This window comes from Sceloporus occidentalis, unplaced genomic scaffold (assembly GCF_023333645.1).
Source record: "Sceloporus occidentalis isolate IW3139 unplaced genomic scaffold, rSceOcc1.0.p SCAF_1, whole genome shotgun sequence".
NCBI classification, from domain to species: domain Eukaryota; kingdom Metazoa; phylum Chordata; class Lepidosauria; order Squamata; family Phrynosomatidae; genus Sceloporus; species Sceloporus occidentalis.
This window is the reverse complement of record NW_028316981.1, coordinates 185,100,288-185,121,646: the sequence shown is the minus strand read 5'-3', so window position 1 is coordinate 185,121,646 and position 21,359 is coordinate 185,100,288. Positions and strand designations below refer to the sequence as shown.

The following is a 21,359-nucleotide window of genomic DNA, read 5'->3' as shown; positions in this document are numbered from 1 at the left end:
CCTGAATGGCCATCTGTCGGGGGTTGCTTTGATTCTGTGTTCCTGCTTGGCAAGTAGTTGGACTGGATGGTCCTTGAGGTCTCTTACAACTCTATGATTCTATTATTCTATAAATAAATGAAGCCACATGAAAACACAGCCCTAGAACAGCCAATTGCCCACAAAGCCCATCTCTCTACCACTGAGAAATGGTTCCTACCCTAAAAGTGTGACAGTAATGAACAAGTTGGTTCTGTGTTTTGAAGATCAGGCAACTTGCCCCTCAACTACAAAGGAATATAACAATCTCAGAATGACTCACAGTGATTCTTAGCTCGTTGCTGTTTGCTGGTGTGTTCAGGATCAGCTTGGCAGTCCCATCATTCTGGGTGGTTGTCTCAGCCCAAATGGGCTCTGATATCAAAGGGACCTGAGGAGCTGGGGAGCCATCAGGGTTGGTGACATACACCTGTGAAGAAATTCCAAAGAAGCAACTGAGAGTGGAGTGAAGAAGTCCTTGCTGAGTCTAAAACACTGTTCCCAGGACGTTTGCAAGATTTGGGCAATTTCTAGGGCTATTTGTGCACCTCGCTCTGGATTTAAGACAGCACTAGCAAGGCTGGAACTGGGCCATTACCATCAGTCCATAGGGCATCCCCGGCTTGAAGAACATTGGGGTTTTTGTGAAGTGGAGCTGATAGGGGGATGTCACGATGCTAATGCCGCCTTTCTCAGCCACCACCATGTCGCTTCCTGGAGAGAGAGGAGAGGGAAAGTAGATAAAAATACGAAACCAAGTTGTTAACAGGGCAGATAAATGTTGAAAGAGTGCATGCAGTACATAAAACCTCCTGTCCTTAGAGAACATTTCCACATATGCTTGTCCACTGAAGAAGGCCTGTGGACTGAATTGACCATAGAAATGTACATCTCTTGAAGAAAAGGCCACAGAGAGCAAACATATTAAGCTCATAATGATAGTGGCTTATACAGAAAAGACAATTTAGCAAATTGTGGTTGGTAATACAGAAATTAAATTGTAAACAGCTGCCTGATAGGCAGCTCACTCGAGATTGTTCTGCTATGAAGCATTCCCAGGCATTGCATGACTATTATTTGTTATTTGACGTTTTTAATTTGTTGCCTGCCTTATTTTATTGAACCCCTTCCTGTATTGTTATATATTATTTATATGGGTTTTGCTATTATTTCTTAGGATGTACACCATGGGCAGGTTTGCTTTTATGTATTTTATTGTTTGTATTTACAGCGCTGTGTAAATCTACAGCGCTATATAAATAAAGCACCACAGAATCCTTGTGCATTACAGGGGATTCTGAATGAAGAGTCAAGGATCAAATTAGACATCAAAGAGAAAGTGTACTCTGTGTGAGATACCCATGTTTCCTCCTACAATGGGATTTACTCAGAGAGATATGCCACCATATTCATATCATACTTACAAATAAAGCTTGTGTTTACTTTCCAGTGACCAATTACAAACCCAAGCACATTAAATGCAAGATGTAAAGAAAATTGCTGGTCTGATGATCAAACATTTATTATTACTTTAGGGGGCACAGCTGCAAAAAAATTGTGCTGAACATACAACTTTATTTGGCTCCTTGACAGTTTAGACTAGCTATCATCTCCTGATGAACTAATACATACACCTAATACTCTCTTTGCCAGTGAAGATCAGTAATGGTGAACAAGCTTTTCTATTACCTTTTTCCACTGAGGACTATCCAAAGGTACTAAAAATTTGTATTAATGGAGACTCTGTTTGCTCAGAAATTGCCATTTTATTTCATTATTTGGATAATATGCAATGTGTCCAGTTAAGCTTCCAATTATGTGCATACTGTCAGGCAAAGAACAAGTGAACACTTCTATGTACAGTGTTCGATATGTTCAAGGAGCCTTGTGAAGTACTGGATTGTGACCTGAGATGTGAAGGCCCAAGATGGACAATTTAGAAAAAAAACCATAGGATAAAATGTTTCTCTCCCCCCCCCAAAAAAAAAATGCTGAAAAGTGGAAAAATGGATTATGGAATATTTCTTCTAGTGATCAATAAAACTTTTAAGACTAGGTGTTCACATATTTACTATCTTCATCCGCTCGCTTAAAAGGAGAAAAGGCAAAGATGTAGTTGACCCAAGAATCCAGAAGCTGAACTATCTTCAGACAACACTGTGGATGATATCCCTTAAGGCAAACTCCAGAGTTCCCTCTATGAGCCATCTGCTAATTCATGGTGCTTTGAAGCCACAACTCACCGGACTCTGTCATCACTGTTACAGAGATGTAGAGAGAGTGTCCGACAAGCTCATTGATGTTGCGAAATCGGGTCTGAAGCATGGCTTTTGTGAGTGCTGCCTCCCCTTCCCCATCAACAATCTAGAAAGGAAGGGAAAGGATGAAAAAGAAATCAAAGTTGTCTACTCTTTCTCTTACCACCACTACTCCTGACTCTCATTCGGACACAAATATATGGGCCATCTTACTTGAATTCTCCTGAGTGAGTCTTGAATACTATTTTTCTCATCATCAAGTTTCACTCCAAAGAGGACAAAGGCTACACCTTCTACTTTCTTCCCATAGAGGTACCTGGAAGAACACAATAAAGTAACACATGTTGTTTGTTCACATCTATCTTGTTGATGCCTAACATGGAGGCAAGACATTTGCATTTGACATAATATAGGGCCAGACAGGTGAGTGTAGCTGTCCTATTTTATTTTATTTTATTTTATTTTATATGCTGCCTTTCCCCCAGAAAAGGACCTAAAGTGGCTCACAGATAAAATTGGTTACAAACTTAACAATAAAAATCTTAAAATCATCTCATTAAAAGTGTAAAAAATTACATGAAAAAACACAAAAGTTAAAAAAAAAACCCCACAAACAGAACACACACACACACACCATATAAAAGTCTCCCTGAGAATGATTATGTATTAAATATTGTCTCCATTCATGTTGTCTCCATTGATTCAGGAACGTTTTTCCCGCACAACTGACTTTTTGGGATTGGGTTGGGAAAAGCAGGACTTTTGAGTAAGGCAAGGCAGGTGAGTAAAGTGAAGAGAGAATTTATGTTTCTTGCCTATATGGTCCTTTTGATATTTCATTTAGATTTTGTGATCCTCAGGGCAGATGTGTGAACAAATAGGCCTGTCTAATCCTAGTTCAAAGAGACAAACTCTTTGACCCGAAGCAGCTTTATTTTGGTCTGTCTGTATGGGCCATAATATGTTGTGCAAAATGTGTTACTTGAAGCTTCATGAAATTGTAAAATGGTAGTCAATGCACAGCCCAGTCAGAATTAGAAATGCAATACTTAAGGTGGGAAGTAGTGGCGTAGCTGATGTTGGTGTCACTTGGTGCAGAGGGGCGGGGAGGGAGAGATGCCATGGCCTCAGGTATTGCCCCCCACAAAGTTTTGTCCCCCACAGCAGCCAACACTGCTGGAGAGGGGAGTGCCTCGGCCTCTGGAGGACCATTTAGACTGCTGGGCAAGCAAGAAAGGAAAGTGATACCTTTTCTCATTAGCCCAGCAGCTGCACCAGTCCCACTGAGTGTACCACCCCCCTAGGTGACACCTGGTGCAGTCCGCATCCCTCGCACCCCCACTCTCTGTTAAAACTATGGCCCTTATCACATGTGGGGGGTTTGCAGCTCAGATCCGGAGTCAATCCTGCTTAGCAATGTGAATTCACGTTAAAACGTGATGTTTTACCACACCTGGTTGCCCTTCCTTTGCCCTTCCAAATCGAGGGGGAAGCAGAGCCAGTTTGATTCCAAGCAAGACACGTGATGCAGATTCAAGTAAAGCGGTGTGCGTGCACATTGTATTACCACACCAGAACATACTTTGAGGGTTCAACTATCCGAATCGGCACCCTTGTGCATGCTCAGTGGGGCTCTGGATGCTGTCATCCTTCGCGGCCCCCTCCTTAGCTGTCATCCTTCATCAGGGTGAAGGAGCAGTCAGGGGATGATGGGGTAGGTGGCAGGGTGGCAGAGAGGACAAGATGCGGATGCAGGAGCAAACAGGGGATGATGGGATGGGTGACAGAGGGTCACTGGGGCCAGGATCGGGATGCAGGAGCAGGCAGGGGATGATGGGATGGGTGGCAGAGGGTGCGAGATGGGGTGAAGGAGGAGGAGGAGGATGAAGGAGCAGGACGCAGGAGGCCAAGCGGGCAGACATCAGAGTGATCTTCCACACCAGACCAATTCGAAGTGAAATCGAAGTGAGCTTGAATGCAAATTCTGTGAATTCACTTTTTTTCCAAATTCATCAAAATGAGAAGTCACTTTGGAATCACGGCAGAAGTGCCATGGAAGGAGCTCCCACAGAAAGGAATCGCGTCTGATAACACATTCATATTATGATGTGAATTCGCATCGTTGGGCCCACAGTCACAGTGTACAGTAAGATCCCCTCACCCAATAGGCTTTAGGAAAGTGTTATTCTCTTTTGAAGAACTCGGTTGCAAAATGTTCATTGTATGTGCTTCTGCTGACCTGGAATTGCCAAACTATTGAATGTCATTTGAGAATATTGGTTAAGTGGAAGAGAATGATAAAAATTATGGCACACTAGAAATTGGATGACAGGCTATTTCTACTAAAGAAAAAAGATGACATTAGAATCATCAGTTTGCTATAAAAGCAAGATTCACAGAATGCTTTTGTTTCAAGTGAGAGCAGTACTGAAGCAAAACACTTCTATGTTAGGTTTAAAGTAAATTGGCATCTATAGTTCCTACCTCGTTGTGATGACATCCAGTGGCAGCTGATGGATCCAATGGAGCTACAAATCAACTCTGGATCCAATCTGAGGAAGCAGACTTTAGTCTACAAAAACTCATGCTGCCAACTTCTTTCTTTCATTTTATCTCAAAGATGCTACAAGATCTCTTCACATATTGATTCAACAGACTAACATGGCTATATCTTTGAATTCTAACTCTATTTCTGATTGGTATTGTAAGAGCTGGACCATTGCAACTATATTCAAACTTTGGTATGTTTTTAGCCAAATGAAGATACTAAAAGACTAACATGGTTTATTACGTATTGGATCAAGATATTTCAGGGTAGAATGAAACTTTTATTTTTTTTATCAACTATAGTGTAAGAAGTTTATCGCATAGGCTCTGAAATGGGCCCTTTGCGTTCCAAAATGGATGTGCGCTCGGTTGCGCACGGAACAGGATGGGGCTAGGAACACATCTTACTGCACAAAGGAACGCTGCCACTGTCACCGGGTGTTCCAATCGCATCCTACATCCGTTCTAGAGGGTGCAATTTCTGAGAACACTTTGGAACAGTTCTCAGAAATCACGCCCTCTGAAATGGATGTAGGACGCAATTGGAATGCCCAGCGGCAACGACGGCATTCCCTTGTGCAGTAAGATGCATTCCTAGCCCCATCCTGTTCCATGTGTGCCCATGCATGCCCCCATTTTGGAACACAACGGGGGTTTCAGGCTACATGGCCATATTTCTAGAAGATGTTTCACCAAGATGCCAGCCACAGATGCTGGCAAAACGTCAGGAAGAAACTCTTCTAGAACATGGCCACACAGCCCGAAAACCCCACAAAAAACCCTATAAATACAATGAACTTTATTATTTTCTTAATTGTTACATATTTTCCTTTATTCATATTTTATATTGTATAACTTACTGCTATTGGTTATTATTTTAAAATATCCTAATAGCTGTGTTTAACATAGGAGAGTTATACACTGAGGATATTGTTTTTCCCCTCACTTCCCTACCTGTTGATAAAATTTTGTGAGGGAGGAAGGATACTTGTATGACAAGAACATAGCCTGGAATCATGCTACATGCAGATCAAGTGGCAAATTATTTTTTTCAGACAGTCTTTCAGAACAGAATAACTGGATTATTCTGAAGATGATAAGCAGATATCAATGCACCCCATATTTTCTCACAACTGCATATACACCCACCTTGCAGTGATAGACACTGTGAAATCTTCATTGGCATCAACATAATAAAACTTTTCCACTGGTTCAATGATAACTTCAAAGCTTGGCAATACTGGAGATCAAAAAAGAGGGAGAAAAGAAGGAGACAAACATTCATGAAAAGAAAGAAGATAGTACTGTATGAGATTATATAGCATGGAACCTGGTTACATAAGCCGTCTTGGAAGAATTTTGGCCCTTAAACATTGTAAATAAGGCCTTGTCTGCACTGGCTAGGATAATTCCAGGGCAACTCAGAGTATCCTGGCTTGGAGCTGCTCCAACCTGCCCCTGTTACCTGGCCCTCTGTTCCTGCGCAGGAGCAACTCTGCACACACATCCTCCTCAACTGCCTGGCACATCCACTGTGGGTTGCTCCAGTGGCATCACTAAGGGGGTGCAGGGGATGTGGCCACACCAGGTGACACCCTAACGGGGAGTGACACCACTGCTCCTCCAACATCTGTGTTTTGCCAGAAATGGGCTATGGCATTCACCTGTGTCCCATTAAAATGCTGCAGAGATGGTTGGAAGGGGGTGAGGCACAGTGGGAGGAGAAAGGAAAGGCCCTGGGTTGTTTGGGGTTTTTTAAATAAATTTAATTAAAAATTTCAAAAATTTTAAAAGTTTTACTCTTTTAAATTTTTCTTTAAAAATGTCACATTTTACCAAATTTTCACTTCAAGCACAAGAAACTATGGATATGTAAATGCATTTAGGCTGTGCGTATGATATTGTAATTTAAAGGTATAATTTTAATTTGGCTAGTTGTTTATGTCACAACTGTTACCATTACACGCAATGATATATGGGATTCATGGTTTATAAGTAAAATTAGTCCAAAAAACATGACTAAAGTTTCTGTATGGTGTGGTATGGGAGGAGGTCAATGGGAGGGGTTGACACCATGAGTTACCGCACCGGGTGATGCCAGTCCTAGTGGGTTGCTCGCTTCTGAGGTCAAAATGAGGTGCCTAGACATGTTCCTTGTTCTGACCTCAGAGGAAGTGACTGGTGACAGTAGAGAATGTGCAGGGCAGCTCACTGGGATGGGAGTTCAGATAGCAACCCTGGTGCAGCAAATGAGGGCTCTGGATCTTCCCAGCAGATCTGGAGTAAAAGGTATGCTTTTTAAAACTAATTTTAAATGTGTTATACCCCGGTTCTGGTACTGAATATGGTGAACATCATCCAGATTGTTCACATTCGAACAAGATGCTGCCAGAAGGGTGGGATGTGCCTTTTGGCCCATGCAGACAAAGTCTGAGTCATGCTAAATTGCTGTTACCTGCCTTGATCCTCAAAAAGGGAGAGGCGGGATATAAATAAATATTATTATTATTATTATTATTATTATTATTATTATTATTATCATCATTAAATAGGAGTAGCAATGGTGAAGCACAAAATCAAGTCTTGATTAAGGAATAGGTTGGAAAAGGAGATGAAACCAGGCAAGGAAAGCTCTGAACAGGGACGTTTTTTTTCCTACCATATTCCTTGACATCAAATGGTGTTTTGAAGGCCTCATCGGGGGAATCTTGATACCTAGCCACAACATTCCAGGTTCCCACACTAGAGAAGAGAAATGGAGGGATTAGTCACTGCTTCTGTTTTATCAGTCGACAATGACAAGTGTGAAATGTCAACTATGTGTCCCCTTTCTGGCATGTATAGATTCACAGTGAACACACACACATTTTCTAATCTTTGACCCTTATCTCTGGAGAAGAATAGGCTCACCTTTGGGGGGGGGGGGTGGAATGCCTGGCCTCCAAGTCTTATGACTCAGACATGAAGAAGCTGAAATCTGCCCTGCCGCAAACCCAGGTTCAAATTCTGACTTGCTCGTGAGTGGTTTCAATAGAAATTCCTTCATCCATACTGTTTGCCTACACTTCTTGCTCGGTTTTGTAGAAATAAAATGGAATAATGCCTCATATATACTACCCTAAGTTCTTTATTGAAAAGGAGGGGATAAAATATGATGGGCAAATACAGCAACACAGTGTGTGTGAGATTGCTCAGAGTTTTCATAGCTCAATTTGAAATCAGAAAACAGGGTTAAATGGCACCATATATATATATATATATATATATATATATATATATGCTTATATCACTGATTGCTGTTCCAACTTAGTTTCTGTACATGCTTGGTGTAGGGCAATTTCCATAATCAGTTACCTGACAGTCTTAGGTACATGGTACGACTGGGTGATCTGTAATGAAGGATTGGTAATAGTCTGGCTGACAACAATGCCATCTGGTGTCTGGAAGGGAAAGACATGTTTATGAGTGTGCTGAAAGGATACAAAATACCTGGACATATTATTTATGTTTCGTATGATAAAACCTTACTCTGGGCTTAATTTGTGCTCATCAGGGTGGGGAGATCAGAAATGATACAACAAGCCATAACACAGAATGCAAACCAGCAATTGCTGAAAGTTAACTTCAGCCTATGGTGACCCTATGAATTAGAGACCTCCAAGTCATCCTATCCTCAACAGCCCTGCTCAGTTCTTGCAAATTCATGGCCGTGGCTTCTCTGATTGAATCTATCCATCTGGAATGTGGTCTTCCTCTTTTCCTATTGCCCTCAACTTCACCAAGCATTTGCGTCTTTTCTAGTGAATCCTTTCTTCTCAAGATATGGTCAAAATACAGCAGCCTCAGTTTAGTCATCTATGCTTCTAGGGAGAGTTTGAGCAGGATTCAAATAATAGTTTAGCTGTAAAGCTCATTGGCTGGACCTGGGATAAACATTCAGGTCAAATTGTCATAAGGATAAAAAAAGATATGCCACTCTGGGCTTTCATGAAGGAGGAGCATGAGATAAATTTAAGACATATAATTTCTTTTTTTTTCCTCCTCGGTTTTAGCGAGATTGTTTTAATCCTGGGTTGCTAGTGAGACTGGCCACTATTTCCATCTTTTTATGAAGCTTTGGTATGGAATATATTTGCTGGTCAAGGCACACCTTCAAGTCATCCCAACCATGGTATATTTGGTATTCTTTGGTTGGTCTCCCATCCATGTACTAATTAGAGAAGACCCTGCTTAGTTTCCACAATCAGATGGGATCTTATGCCTTTAGGGGATTTAGGTTCTCAACATCCCCTCCAGTTGCATAAATCAGCTGTATTTTGGTTGATTTCCAGAACTGCGACACTGGGCGATATCAGAAGGCCTGTGTGGGAAGGATCTTGGGGAAAACTGGTCCAAATCCCTCCTCAGTTGCCCTCCCCACAAGATAAAATGGTCTTCGTAATCACTCTGTCATCATGATATATTTGTGTGAAATGTGAAGGAAGTATCACCTATTTAGGCAAGTACACCCACATCACACACTTGCACATAAGATTCTCACCTCAAATTCAACAATCACGTTTTTGTCCAAACGTTCCAGGCCATGACCCATAGAGAAGACACGATAGAGCACTGAGGAGGAAAAAAAAATATGAAGAGGGTATTGTTTATTTGTAACCAAGGTCTAATCTGTACTTCAGCGATAATGCAGTTTCACACCACTTTAACTGCCATGGCTCAATGCTGTGGAATCCTAGGATTTGTAATTTGCTGCAGCACCAGAATCTTTGGTAGAGAAGGCAGAGAATATATCAAAAGTTACAAATCCCAGCACTGAGCTATGGCAGTTAAAACAGTGTCAAACTGCATTATTTCTACACTGCAGATTAGACCCAAACCATATGTTGGCATCCAGAACAACTTAAATTTCCACAACCGAAAAATGGGAGAGAGGTGTCCAGGAGTAATACTTTTCACCTTAAACAAGTGATGTGTCTGGGGGCTTTTTCTATTTTATATTTTTATCCAGGAGCTGAGTATGGTTTGTAGAGGGTCCTAATGTAGGAAAAAAGGGGTCTTAGGACATTTATCAGAGCCTTCTCCCCAGATTACAAAGGACTAAATGTGAGAGAATATGCAGTTACATTTTAATGAGGCTCAGCATCAAGGGGATGAAATAGCAACTGTCAAATGAGATGAGCACTTGGGTAAAAGAGAAAACCTTCAAGATGGTTCTGAGTAGAGGTGTTTAAAAGCCCAAACCATCATAAGGCTCTTTGTCCCTGGATCTCTCTAACCAGACCATCAAGAACTCCAGATTTGGAAAGGCTGGTCAAAGCCAGACAATGGACTCTTGGTTCTCAGATATTCCATAAACATCAAGAATTACAAATCCCATCTGATCTGTGAGTAAGATTAGGACAATGTACCAGCCAGTCACATTGGGATACTAATCTTTTCTTGCTTTAGCTGAAATGGTTTACTATGTAACTTAGAGTCTCTACAGACTGGCATAAAGAGCAGCGTGCGGGCATGACTCTGCCCCCATGCCACCCCCATGCCACCCCCGATCAGCCAGTGGGCGGTGTCACACCGCATCTTCAGAACAGTGTTTACATGCTCTGTGCTGAAGAAGTGAAGAACAGCCACTGCCGCTGTGACCAGGGTGCCCTTTCCATGACACAAAAAGGAGCCACTTTCTGTGGTTTCTTTTTGTGCCATAGAAAATCCAGATCAGGGCTGCAGCATGGAGTTGCTATGGCCCCAATCCAGCAAGGAAAGGGGCTGCTGCAGGCCACTCCAAAGGAGTAGACTGTTGAGCCTCTTATACTTTCTCTCTATGTCTAAAAGACAAGATGGTTCATCATGTAAGATATATCTTTTGCTACAGAACATCCTTTCTTAGAATAAAGATTTTTCTGTCACTCTTGCATTTCCTCTTTCATGTGCCTTAGCTCAGCAAGATCTAGCTCTTCCCCAAAAGTGGGAAGAGAAAAAGGGAAGCATCTCTGCAAGGAAGGGTCAGGAGATCTCCGACAATGTCCTGGTGCATTACCAAAGAGGGAGAAGGCAAATCACTGGGTGGTGATGATGAGTTCTTTAGATAAAAGGTGTTCCCAAGAGGTCCAATCCAGCATAGGCAGGAAAAGACAGGAAGATCCAGAGAACTGTTACAGGCCCTCCAAAAGTCATTCATTCCAATTGATACCGAAACATCAATGTAGATTGGAAAGTGACTTTACAAGCTCCTCTGAGCATGGATAGAGCCAATAAACAGAAAGACTCCTCTGTATTGCAGGAAGGGTTTGGGGAGAGGGTGTGTAAAAAATAACACTGCATGGCATACACTCCCCACCCAATGTGTTTGGTTTGAAATTGCACAAAGGCTTCTTCCAAATATCCCATCAGCTCTAACTTCTTGAGGAATGATTATAGTTCTCTTTCAGATATCAAAAGCCTGGGGAAGTGGCGGAGGAAATAAGAAGGGAAAGAAAAGTACCAAAGGAACCAAAGGATTGAGCAAGAGGCACATACTGACATACATATTGGGGAGAAAGTGAGACTATTGCCCAAACACTTGCTCAGCTCTAGAAGGCTCCAGAACCATTTGTGACTCATTTGTCTGACTGACAGAGACCATGGAGAATTACATTACGCTGAGTAGGTCTTGCTTGAGAGATGTTAACTGGCTTGAAAATGTTTAAATGCTTAAATGGGTGGTTGTGATCAAAAAGAAGATAGGGTCCTTGAGCTTTTAATTGTTGGATAGAATATGGTTCTTGAAATTTAGTCTTCTATATGTTTGGGGTATTACCTCTCCAAATTCCTGACCATGCTGTCTGGGACTATGGGAAATGAAGTCGAAAACATCGAGACACCACTGGCTTAGAATAGTCCTCCAGATGTTTTGGACTTCAGCTCCCACAATTTCCAGCCAATATGGCAAGTGCTCAGGAATTCTTGGAGCTGAAGTTCTAAACATCTGGAAGACCTCAGTGTGAGAACCACTGGTGTAGAAATCCGATTTTCAGCAGGTGTAATTTGTCATGGTAGTTCCACTTTCTATAATTCTTTGTCCAAACAACACTCAAAGGCACAGGACCCCAGTCTCTCCTTCTTGTGGCCACCCAATGTAGCATGGAATTAGAAAAGAAGTGATCTTCTTTGAAACAAACATGAATTTTCTCTGAAGGGGTTGGGGGAAAAAGACACCTGTCTCTAGCTCCAGTTCCAAGGAAGGCATATCATGATGGCAAAAATGTAGCATTAAAATGAAAGACTAATCCACATTCATACTGGTATCTCAGCTAAGTCTTCAGGTGGAACTGGTAGAAGGCTTTGTTTAGTTATGTTATTTCATGTATATGCTGCCTTTCTCCCAGAGTGAGATCCAGAGTGAGTGGCTTCCAGATATAGTAAATTAAAAATATTGACAGTAAAATGTAAAAACAATTATAATCACCTCATAAAATACACTAAAATCATTTTTAAAACAACCAAAAGTTTAAAAGATAAATCAGACATCCCCAATAAAAAGCATCCCTATTTATACATTAAACGCCTTCATATACCTGAAGATCCAGGTGTGTAGATGGTTTTGTCCGTCTGGATGAAGAGGTAGCCACTTTGGAAGGAGACCAGAACCACCTTCTCAAGCGTGAACTGAGGACAAACAGCCTGGACAACCACATACTGGTTTTTCTTGGGATCCTTTTTTAGGTCTTTTGCAGGAACCTGTATAGAAAAATCAGGAACTAGAGAATTAACTAGCTTTTTCCACCAAAGTAAACATTACAACAGAAATTATGTCCTGGTAATTTTAATGGGGACTACTACAGTCCACAAAAACTAACTCTTTCTTTGAAGTTATGCAATGCAAGCTGTTGTTTCTCCTTCTCCTCCCCAAAATAGTGTAGGGCTCAGTTAGGCAATTTGGATGCTGTCTGAATCTTTCTGTAACAATCTCAAACCAGGCCAGTCCATCTGTCATAGGCTGCATTTGTGTAGTAACTGGATTTTTAATCTCCTATATAAGTTTATTATAAAACAGCTATGTACATCGACTAACTTCCTCTTAAGTCCACATTTAACTGTTTCATAGGGGTTGTCCACAATGACCAAATTAGGTGGCTTCAAACCAACTTGAAGCCTAGCTGTTTAGACAATGCACGAGGCAAAACTGGGCAGAAAATGAAATGAAGCTGCATTCCGGTGCTAAAAACTGGTGCAAAAAGAAGCTCCGATACTCCAACTTAGGGTGCAAAATGCACATAATCTCACATGCATGTGCCAGTGTGGGACTGTAGTGCAGGATAATAAATGAATAGTGCAGCATGACACCTCATGGTACGGACTGTCCATGGGTGTTTGAGCAGCCTTGGGAATGGCCTGAGCTGACAGCAGAGTTTCAACCCACATTCAGAAAACCCAGGATTGAGCCACTTTTTCTGTCCATATGCTCTGGTGCATAGCTTCATTCCATTCAGTAAGGAGGCCTGAAGCCTAAAGATAAACAGAGAAGCAGCCAGGGTGATTGTACTAGTGGTCCTAAGGAGTTCTCTTTCTGAGAGCAGGAATCTTCCTCCTCTTCCAGGAGGGATTTCCTGGACCTTCATCCTTTATTGGTAAGAAGAAATGCCAGCACTTTGCCCAAGAATTTTAAGGCCCATATGCAGCTAAAAGAGCACTGTAACAACCAGCAGTACAGATCCAGAGACCATGTGCACTTCAGACTGTAAGGATTCAGCCAAAGGAACATGAGAACATTGTCTTTGTTTGTATTCTCTGTTACTTCATCCTTTTCTATCTATTTGTCAGCACTCAAACTCTTCAAAGCCAAATCAGTTGCACAACTGCTTTATGGATCCCAGCAGGGACATGCCCCCTTCCCCAACTCTGCCCCATTAGAACTGGTGCAATCCTAATTTATAAGATCAGCATTCCAAGCTCCAAAGTGTGTCTCCAATGCAATTCTGAGACCGGAGTCAGGCTTTATGAAAATGGAAGCCAAAGAGTGGGTGACTAGACTCAGCTACTGGCTCAAACTATTCTTCTTATTGGTGACAAATAAGGCCTTACTCCACTTACCCTGACTGATGAATTCCAGTCTACATGGAAACAGATGGCGATGACTAAAATTTCTCCACTTGGTCTCTGTCCAGATCTTTTGCTCAGCATGGGATATGAAAATGCTGAAGCAACCATCAAAATAGGGTGATACATATAGAGCGACAGCTAGCCCTAGCTGGTGCCCCAACTTTTATTGTTAGTGACTCCAACAGATACTTGGCATCACCTCCGGCATATGTAGCAAAACTTGAAATACCTAAACACTGGAGAGCTTTTACTTTGGCACAATGCCATGCCCTCCCCTCAGCTATTCTTGAAGGCCTATATAAGAAGATCCCCTTCTCAGACAGCCTATGCCCCTGTGACTCTGGCCAAATAGAGACAACAGAGCACATATTACTCCAGTGCTCATACTACAGGGACATCCACCTCAGCCTTATCTAACCTCTATTGTATAAACATCAAGGGCACACTAGTCAATTATGCACTTGTTTGCTATTTTCAGACACCACTCTGGATATAACATATAATGATGTCAGATTCTGTGCAGACCCTGTGCAGCTAATGTTAAAAGAATGTTTTTAACCTGTATTTTTAACATTGTTTTTACCGTTACCTTCTTTTATTCGGTAGCCACTTTTTACCTGTGCTGGTCTATGACCATAATAAAGCTGAACATCTATTTGTTACCAATAAAGTATAATGTGTACTCTCAATGACTTAGACTACTGCCACAATGCAGAATTAATGTCATTTTGGCACCACTTTAACTGTCATGGCTACATCCTAAGGAATCCTGGAATCTGTAATTTGTAATCTATTGTGACACCAGAGCTCTCTAACAGAGAAAGCAAAATATCTCACAAAACTACAAATCTTGAGTTTGGGGCTCCTAAATCCTTCTCTCACCTTTTTTGGGTGAAAGATACATTTTTTTCTGCCCTCCCCCCCCCCCCAATGACTCTGGGTGTGCAGTTTTGCACTGTAAAACTATTCTCTTCTCTCCCCCCCCCCCCCCCAATGTATGGGATAACAGAAAACTTACCAGAGGTTATCAGACAGCTACCTCTGGTTCCCATATACTGTATATTGTTTGCTCAGTCCTACTTGCCCAACCCTGAACCTAGAGCTAGCTACTCAGCTTCAGAGGGAGAGGAGGAAAGGGCATTGCAGATAGAGTGCTGTTTCTACTGCCATCCCTATAACTCTTCAAGGGATCAGAAACCATCTCCAGAATCATTCAGTACAGCCACTGAAGTGCCTAAATTGCTACAATGAATTGTGCTGTTCTGACCATCACCAGCCCAACATCTCCTTCCACCAAGCTTGCCTGCACATATCCTCAAGAAATGTATTGTACATTAAAATAGTCACTTCTGAAACCTCTAGTAATTTGGTCTGTATGGTCTGCTTCTTATGCATAATTCTGCTAATTTTATTTTCCTTTCCCATAAGTGAAATTAACTACATGGGCGATTCACTTTTCTTTCCCTAATCAGATATATCTCAGGAGACTTTAAAAAATGGTGCTATGTATGTCTTACTGTATTGTTCAAGGAAGGAATGACTTCCCAGATAAGTGGACTACGGTATATATCAGACTTTTTTTGCAAGCAGAGGGTGGCACCCTCGATAACCACCATCCCATACCCACCTTTATGGAAGGAGTTGCCATCATGCCATTCTCTCGATTCAAGGTAGCTTTGATCTCGTACAAAGCGTTCCTCTTCGGTGGGAAATCATAGACAGAGACGGTCACCTCTGTGGCAACAGTGAGTCCATGAGCCTCCACCACAATCTGCTCTTCACTCTCAATCCATAGGACGCTAGGGACAACCATGGAGTAGCTACAAAAGAGGAAAAGTTCATGCACTGAGTCGGGAGTTAAACAAGAGAGAACATCTCCATGTTGCACCTCTAGAGATTTTTGCTTTGGAAAAGTAAAGGAACAATGCTTTCAATGCAACATTAAAGGTACATAAAGAAATTCAGACTCAACTGCTTAAAACTTCCACCTACCCTTCAATCTTAAGCTATCTCAATTTAGCAAAAATAGTCCCAATTAATTCTTTGTCACGTCACTTTTTAAGATGAATCAGTTTCTCTCTCTGCCTTCCACTTTCCCTCTGAGTCCTCAGTTACTTCAGTTGCTGCAAACTGAATTTAAAGAGCAAGAGATGTTTACATTCTGTTAAGTCTAGAAAGGAAGGAAAGGAAGAAGCAGAATCTTGCCCTTCCCAGTAGATTCAGGCAAAAGCAAATTTCTGCAGCCTTTCCTAGTGTCTGTGTTCCTCCCCATTAATAACTTTTGCTATGCTATCTTGTCTATACTCTAGTGATGCTTCACCCAATTTTCCCAATTTTCCTATGTGAAATGTTGGAGGGTATTGTCAACTGGCTAAGTAAATTTCAATATGTCGAGGCCCCTAACTAAGGCCCTGAACAGACCAGCGATAAATGCCGGCATTGGGGAACAGTGGTGGCATGGTGACCACACACTGGTTGCCTTGACTCCCCTCCCATGCCAGCGTCACACTACATGCCCCACAACATGATGGGTGGCATCATACTATGTCTTTGACACAGCACATAAACGCGTTGCACCAAAAAGGTGTGGAAGAGCTGTGGCGACAGCAAAAAGGGCACCGTTTCCACAGTGTCTTTTTGCGGCTTCCTTTTGCGCTGGGTTGGGGGCATGGTGTGTGCTTGCCATGTCCCCAACCCAGTACTTCCAGAGGCAGTGTGGAGCCACCTCTTGGGGCCGTCTGCTGAGCCCCTAAGGTAGCTAGGTTAAACATCTGGTTCCTCTCAACACAGTGCTACAATTTGGTGATCCTAACTTGACCTTGGAAGCACGCATACATCAGAACTGTTTAGATTGCATTCTTGTTTATCCTCGACTTGTGAAGAGAAGCTTTGAGTGCTTTTGATGACCACACATATTCTTTGCACAACAACTGGGGAGCTTTAGGCTTAGAGGAATACAATGGTGTAGTCACAAAGTGAAATTCTAGCCCACAAGGAAAGTTTTTCTAAATTTCTGCCAAGTTCATTGGTCTAAGAAGCAGAGCCATGTGTCAGGTGCTTGTGTCAAGTCAACTGGAGAGTATGATGGCTTTGGATACTGCAAACTTTAAGTTAATGGAAGGTGCTGTTTGGCTTTCCATATTATGATAATATATATGAAGGACTTTGGACACTGGTAGCTGATAATTATATTTGTATGAATTTGGTTCATTTTCATTATTGCACAAAATTTTGTGATCATTTTATTACTGCTGTGATATTTTATTTATTCTGAGGTGTGTTTATATTTCAACTTCTTTATGGAATGGAAGCCTCTTTGGAAGGGCATTTCCATCAACAAGAGATGTATAAATGTTTTGAATAAATAACTCAGATATTGCAGGAAAACAAAATATTTTATTAACTAATTGTGAGAAATGTGCCCAAGTCAAAGGACAGTGCCGATTTTGACATTATCCGCATGCTAAATGTTCACTCTGAGAGAAGAAGGAAAAAGGGAACACGGTTCTTTGTATAATTAAATACATTTATAAGGGAAAGTGTTATGATATCTATCTTGCAGCCTTTCAGCTGATTTTCTGGGTTCAACTTTTAACTGTTCCTGGTAGACTGATACTCTAGGTGTGAGTATGAGATTACCTAAATGCACCAGATCCAGTCTGATCTTGAAAGCTAAACAGGGTTATCCCTGATTAGTGCTTGGATGGGAAACTGCTAACAAACCCCAGGTGCTATTGGGTATATTTCAGAGGACTGAACTGGCAAAATCACTCTGAGTCTTCCTTGGCTAAGAAAAGCCTACAAAATTTAAAGAGTTGCCATAAGTCAGGAAACTTGAAGGCAATTTTGCACACAGAGAGAGACATGGGACTGAACACAATCAACTGAGACATCTGGTGGCATTAACTACATGAATTTATTGAGGGGATATTATTTTAGAAAGGGAATATCATTAGTTAATTTGTTTTTGTTTTTCCAGTAGTATTTTAGTGAGAGTTTCTAAGAGAGGCAGTGGCATTATTAGGTTGGGTGTGCAGGGATGACACCCGATTGGGACCTTCTCCTGCTATGGGGTGAGAAGGGGTTTTGCTGCAGTAGTGGCAAGACTCCTCTGCACCCCTCCTGACTCCTCTGCCACAGCTTTGCTCTACTCCTGAGGAGAAGGATGCCCTGACAGTGAAGCACAGGGCTGAGCATAGCCTCCCTGACCCCCCTGCTGTGAGGTCACTCTACTCCTGAGGGGGATGATGCCCTGGCAGGAGCAGTACAGAAGAGGCAAGCATGCCCTTTTGGTCACAGCTTAGAGGTCCTGCCCCCTGCCCAGAAGCTCTGTCCCCCACACCAGGTGACACCAGGTGTGAGATTGTCGCTAAAGAGAAGAACTGTCACTTTCACAAACTCCTTAAGCATTTTTCACCTCTAGAAAATGCCCTAAATTTGTTACAGCCATATTAAAACTGACTCAAGCACAACTATCAGTAAATTATCTTTGGTGCAGTACAGACCGCCTGAAAACAGTGGTCTGCAGGCATGCATTTTAATTCTGGAGGGATGCCGCAGCCGCTAGACTGCACGACATCCCTCCAGAGTTAAAATAACCCAGTTTTTACAGATTCTTTTCCCGGCGCCCTGATTATGTTGCGAGTGCGCCAATGGTGAGCTTGTGACATAATGGATGCGCCACAACATGCAGATGCTGTGCGTCCATTACGTAAAGATGGCAGAGGCCGCCATTAGTATTCCATTGCACTGTGCTAGGGTTAGGGACTGTGTGGTTGGTGCACGGTCCCTAACCCTAGAATCAGCGCCAGCATGGCGCATTCATCCCCTCTGTTCTGGGCCTATGTCATACTTACATACTTCTGCTTCAGCTTTTCATCTCTTTCTCTCCCCTACCTATATAACCAACCCACTGTCCTTCTAACTCCTCTGTTGAACTCTGTGCTTGAATGCCATGTCAACTGGCAGAATAAGGGATTTTGATTTATTGTTTTAAATTGGTCAGAAACCACACTTTCTCCTAACTGCATATATTGCCTGACATAACTTTTTCCTCCCCTGCATTCTCTCCCACTTCCCTGATAACTGGCCACGTGCATCCATCCCTTTCCTCCTCATCACTCCCACATAATGTTCACTGCAAACGCAGCATGGCTTCCTAATGAGTGTGCATGGAAATCACCTTACAAGCTTCAAAATCTAAAACTGGCTGGGGGGGGGGGAGGAATGAGGGTTCAATACTTAAATAAAAGCTACTAAAATGCAACACATTGTTTCCAATAGCATACTGTTGAAATGGAGAAATTGCCCAATAAAACCTAACTAAAGAGAAGTCTATGAGAAAAATAAATGCAGTGGTGCTGTAACTTTTAAATGACTTTGCACTCTTTCTACCTAGGGTTGCCAGAGTGAAAAATGGAGACAGCACCAGTTGCTTTAATAGTTGAATAGATTAGGAATTTCAGCAAACATTGCTTGTTACCTGGTTACATTACAAGCAACAACTGCCTAAATTCCCTCTTCTACCAGTTTTCATGCCAAATTTCATTCTGGCAAGCCTATCCATACCTGGCAATTGGCACAGGCCATCCTCAAATCTATCTCTTCTATTCTATCAAGTTTCAGATCACCTGCCTGAACCATTTCTGAGTAAATGCTAGAGAATCTACTACCCATCCACACAATCCCTTTATCAATAATGGTGGGTTGAACTTCATTCGACTGAGCCTTAACATAGGCCCTCTTGGGTCATATAATTAAAATAATGTTCTTTTCTGCACTGCAAAAATAAAGCAGTTTGACACCACTTTAAATGCCATGACTCAGTGCTATGAGATTTGGGATTAATAGTTTTGTGAGCCATTTAGCCTTCTCTGTCAGATAGCCCTGGTGCCATAACAAATTACAAATCCTCGGATTCCATTGCATTGAGCCATGTCAAACTGCTTTATTTCTGCAGTGCAGATGCAGGCAATAATTTCCATGGATGAATAGAAGGCCCTGTGCTGCTTTTTGCCTTCTTTTCTCTCTCTTGTAGTTCTTTGAACCAGCTGGTGGTAATTTGGTTGCAGGCAACAAAAAAGATTTTAGGTCTGGATCCAGTTTTAGTTCCCTCTAAAACTTCTTCTAAAGTAGCATTTACATTCCAGCCCAGTTTTACTTCCACTCTCTAACCACAGGTTTTGGAGGGGTTATCCTTGGCTTACCCTATAAATTACTTGCTCTACTTGTAGAAAGACCCTGAAGCCATGTTACCACTGTGCATGGTGTGCAAATAGGATCCAGGGCATCCTAGTTACACCTGAATTGCATGTAGAGGTAGTTAGAATGGTTCCCTGACACTTCACTTATTCCATATGAGAATCAATGTGTTGTAGTGGTTTGATTATAAATTATGTCTCTGGAGATCACTTCCCAGCTCAGCCACGAAACCCCACTGGGTAGCCTCTTGGGCAAGTCACACTCTCTTAGCCTCAGTGGAAGGCAACTACAAACCTCCTCTGCACAAATCTTGCTATGAAAACCACATGATAGGCTCACTTTCGGGTCACCATAAGTCGGAAACAACTGGAAGGTACCCAACAACAACAACACACCAAGCCTTATCTCAGAGACCTCATTTTAAAAGGCAACCACATGCTGGGGGAAAACCCATCTGTCATTACATGGTTTCTGTTCTCTTTTTGTTGTTGTTGTTGTTGTTGTATAAATAATGCTGCCTATATCAGAAATTCAGAGCCAGCCCCACTGTTAGCCAGTGAACTGACTCACTTTAAGTAAGAGACAGTTTGAAAAATCATGCATCTTACATTCAAACCATTTCACTCTTTTTGGTTACTTTTTAATTACCATTGTGGTGTAGTTAGTGGGGGGGGGGACATGTGATTTGGAGCTTCTGCCTCAGATACCATATCTGGGGAAAAGCAACAATCTTTGAAGCAGCTTCAGATACCATATCTGGGGAAAGCCACAATGTTTGAAGCAGGCCCAAACCACCTCTAGAAAAACAAGACTCCTAAACTTGGTGGATCTTTGCAATGTGCTACCATTGAGAAGAAGCAAGAAAGGGGAATGCTCCTTCTTATTTAGCACATGACCTGGAAATGTTGAGGATGGGCTGCTGAATTTCATCATGTACTTACAGTTGGCTGTGGGACAAAGTCGGGAAACAAACCAGGAGGGCAGCCACCAGATAGAGAAGGGAGCCCTCCATCATGAACTGGAGGGTCAGGCAGCAGGGAAAGCTCCAACCCAGCCTTTATTATGAGAGCCCGTTACCAAGCCAAGCCCATCTGCACTTGCTTAATGTTTAATCAGCAGATAGGGAGGAGTTTGAGCAACTGGTAATTTCAGAAGGAACTAAAAAGTCTGTCAAAACATAGAAAGAACGCTTTGTCTTTTACTTTTTAAAGCCTCAGCTAATCAGTATTATGTGTAATCTTCTCTTCTAAAGTGTACTAA

The 21,359-nt window shown here is 42.0% G+C and overlaps 1 protein-coding gene across 1 annotated transcript in view; it reads right to left on the bottom strand.

Moving 5' to 3' along the window:
* Positions 1 to 21,123, bottom strand: part of LOC149323035 (A.superbus venom factor 1-like) — a 72,639-nt gene extending 51,516 nt beyond the window's left edge. The window contains exons 1-11 of the mRNA XM_089535646.1: positions 21,041 to 21,123; positions 15,526 to 15,718; positions 12,374 to 12,536; positions 9,364 to 9,434; positions 8,178 to 8,263; positions 7,483 to 7,565; positions 5,973 to 6,063; positions 2,490 to 2,592; positions 2,262 to 2,382; positions 617 to 732; positions 302 to 448 (exon numbers count right to left, since the gene is read on the bottom strand). Of these exons, the coding sequence (XP_089391772.1) occupies positions 302 to 448; positions 617 to 732; positions 2,262 to 2,382; positions 2,490 to 2,592; positions 5,973 to 6,063; positions 7,483 to 7,565; positions 8,178 to 8,263; positions 9,364 to 9,434; positions 12,374 to 12,536; positions 15,526 to 15,718; positions 21,041 to 21,114 (1,248 nt within the window). The 5' untranslated portion in view covers positions 21,115 to 21,123. The remainder of the gene's footprint in view (positions 1 to 301; positions 449 to 616; positions 733 to 2,261; positions 2,383 to 2,489; positions 2,593 to 5,972; positions 6,064 to 7,482; positions 7,566 to 8,177; positions 8,264 to 9,363; positions 9,435 to 12,373; positions 12,537 to 15,525; positions 15,719 to 21,040) is intronic.
* Positions 21,124 to 21,359: the final 236 nt, after the last annotated feature.